The sequence below is a fragment of the Aplysia californica genome, unplaced genomic scaffold (assembly GCF_000002075.1).
Source record: "Aplysia californica isolate F4 #8 unplaced genomic scaffold, AplCal3.0 scaffold00600, whole genome shotgun sequence".
In the NCBI taxonomy this organism is placed as follows: Eukaryota; Metazoa; Mollusca; class Gastropoda; order Aplysiida; family Aplysiidae; genus Aplysia; species Aplysia californica.
The window spans coordinates 279,052-280,705 of record NW_004797870.1 but is presented as its reverse complement, the minus strand read 5'-3'; the positions used below and the strand labels follow the sequence as shown (position 1 = coordinate 280,705).

At 41.9% G+C, this 1,654-nt stretch overlaps 1 protein-coding gene across 1 annotated transcript in view; it reads right to left on the bottom strand.

Moving 5' to 3' along the window:
• Positions 1-1,654, bottom strand: part of LOC101853408 (laccase) — a gene marked incomplete in the record, with an annotated part of 15,445 nt that overhangs the window by 11,325 nt on the left and 2,466 nt on the right. The window contains 1 exon segment of the mRNA XM_013087545.2: positions 1,400-1,566. Coding sequence (XP_012942999.1) covers positions 1,400-1,566 — 167 coding nt within the window.

Here is a 1,654-nt window from a genome sequence, read left to right as displayed (position 1 = left end):
GGGATTGTTTTGGCTGCTTGTCTCATTTTAACAAGAAAAAATGCAAGATGATATAAGTTCAAAGCTCTTAACACTCTGTCAGATTATTTAAGAGGCAGGAACACCAAAATTAACTTCTTTCTCCGAAAACCCCGAGCCAAATGGGAAAATTTGTTTAAGATGCCTTTCCCAAAGACACAGCGTAGGACCAAGTGGAGCTTCAAACGTCCCGAACCCGCAAGCCGGAAGCTATCAATTACAAGGCCGGAAGTCTAATCACTAGACTACCGACGCCATAGTTTTGTGTTACTTTTTGCATGAGTTTTAAAAAAAATACCCTCTTAACCCAAATTGCGCATTTCAATAATGATAAAGTTTATCCTTATCTTGTAGACTAATAAGCCTTTAATCCAATTGTCCTGTTTTGGTGTTTATCATTTTGAAAGGACTGAATTCCACTGGCAAAGACAAATGAAACTGAAATTCTACGAAACGGGTAATAGTTTTGGGCTCAAAGGGGACAATTTTCAACATTCTTGATAGCTATGATAAAAAGTTTCAAAAGTCGAAAATTGGAGTTAGTACACTTTTTGGACTCTGTTCACAATCTGTACTCACATTCTAAGAAATGAAATTTCCTTCCCCACTCGGGAATCAAACTCGTATCTTCTGCGTGCTACTACAAACACCTAACCGCTACGCCACAGGCGCGGTTTGGTGCTGTTTTAGCCATTTTGACAAGGAACAAAACAAAAAATTCAAATACGCCACACCCGCAAGAGTGGTTTGCTCCTTCTTTTCTATCAAACATCGATCGTCCTTATCTCTCCTTCTTCGCACCTCTGATCTTTGGCACTTATATCAGCTAATTGTGTTGCAAATTCCCTAAAATGTTTTACTAAAACAGCTCATCAATAGCATTTTCATACCAACCTTTACATACTAGTGCCAACATGGTCTCTAAACAAGATACAAGAAAGAAAAATCAATGCAAGTGAAATGAGGTGTCTCCGCAACACCTTCAACGTCGCTAAAAGAGACCACATAAGGAACGAGACCATACGCCTACAAACCGGAATACGGCCCGTAATGAATTTCACAGAGCGTTTAAAGAGTCAAATGGTTCGCTCATCTAACCAGAAAGCCCCAGAAACAACTTGGAGCTAGAGCTTACCATACCCGTGAATCTGGCTTCAAATCAAGAGGAAGATCAAGCAAGACCTAGCTGGAAGGAGTTAAAAAAGGTTCTGGAACAACATAACATCTATCATAGACGCTACACACCTAGCACAGGACCAAAACCTGCACCTCCCCTAGAGATCCTGAGGATACCAGAGGAAAGAAAAAGTAAAGTAAAGTAACTAAAACAAAACAAAACAAAACAAAACAAAACAAAACAAATTAAAACAAATTAAAACACCTGTAAGTCATTTTGGCCCCAGAGTGCAGTGGACATTGGGTGACCAGGGCTGTGCCGTCCATGTGTGGTGTACCGCGCTGTCGCTGGCCGTGCCAATGTATGCTCACACCTTCCCCGACCTCCAGTCGGTTGTCCACTGTCACCTCGATGACGTCATTCTGACAGACCTGGGGAGTGAGAGGACGGGGGGTGGAAGAATGACGAGAGGGAATGAGAGAGAGAGAGAGAGAGAGAGAGAGAGAGAGAGAGAGAGAG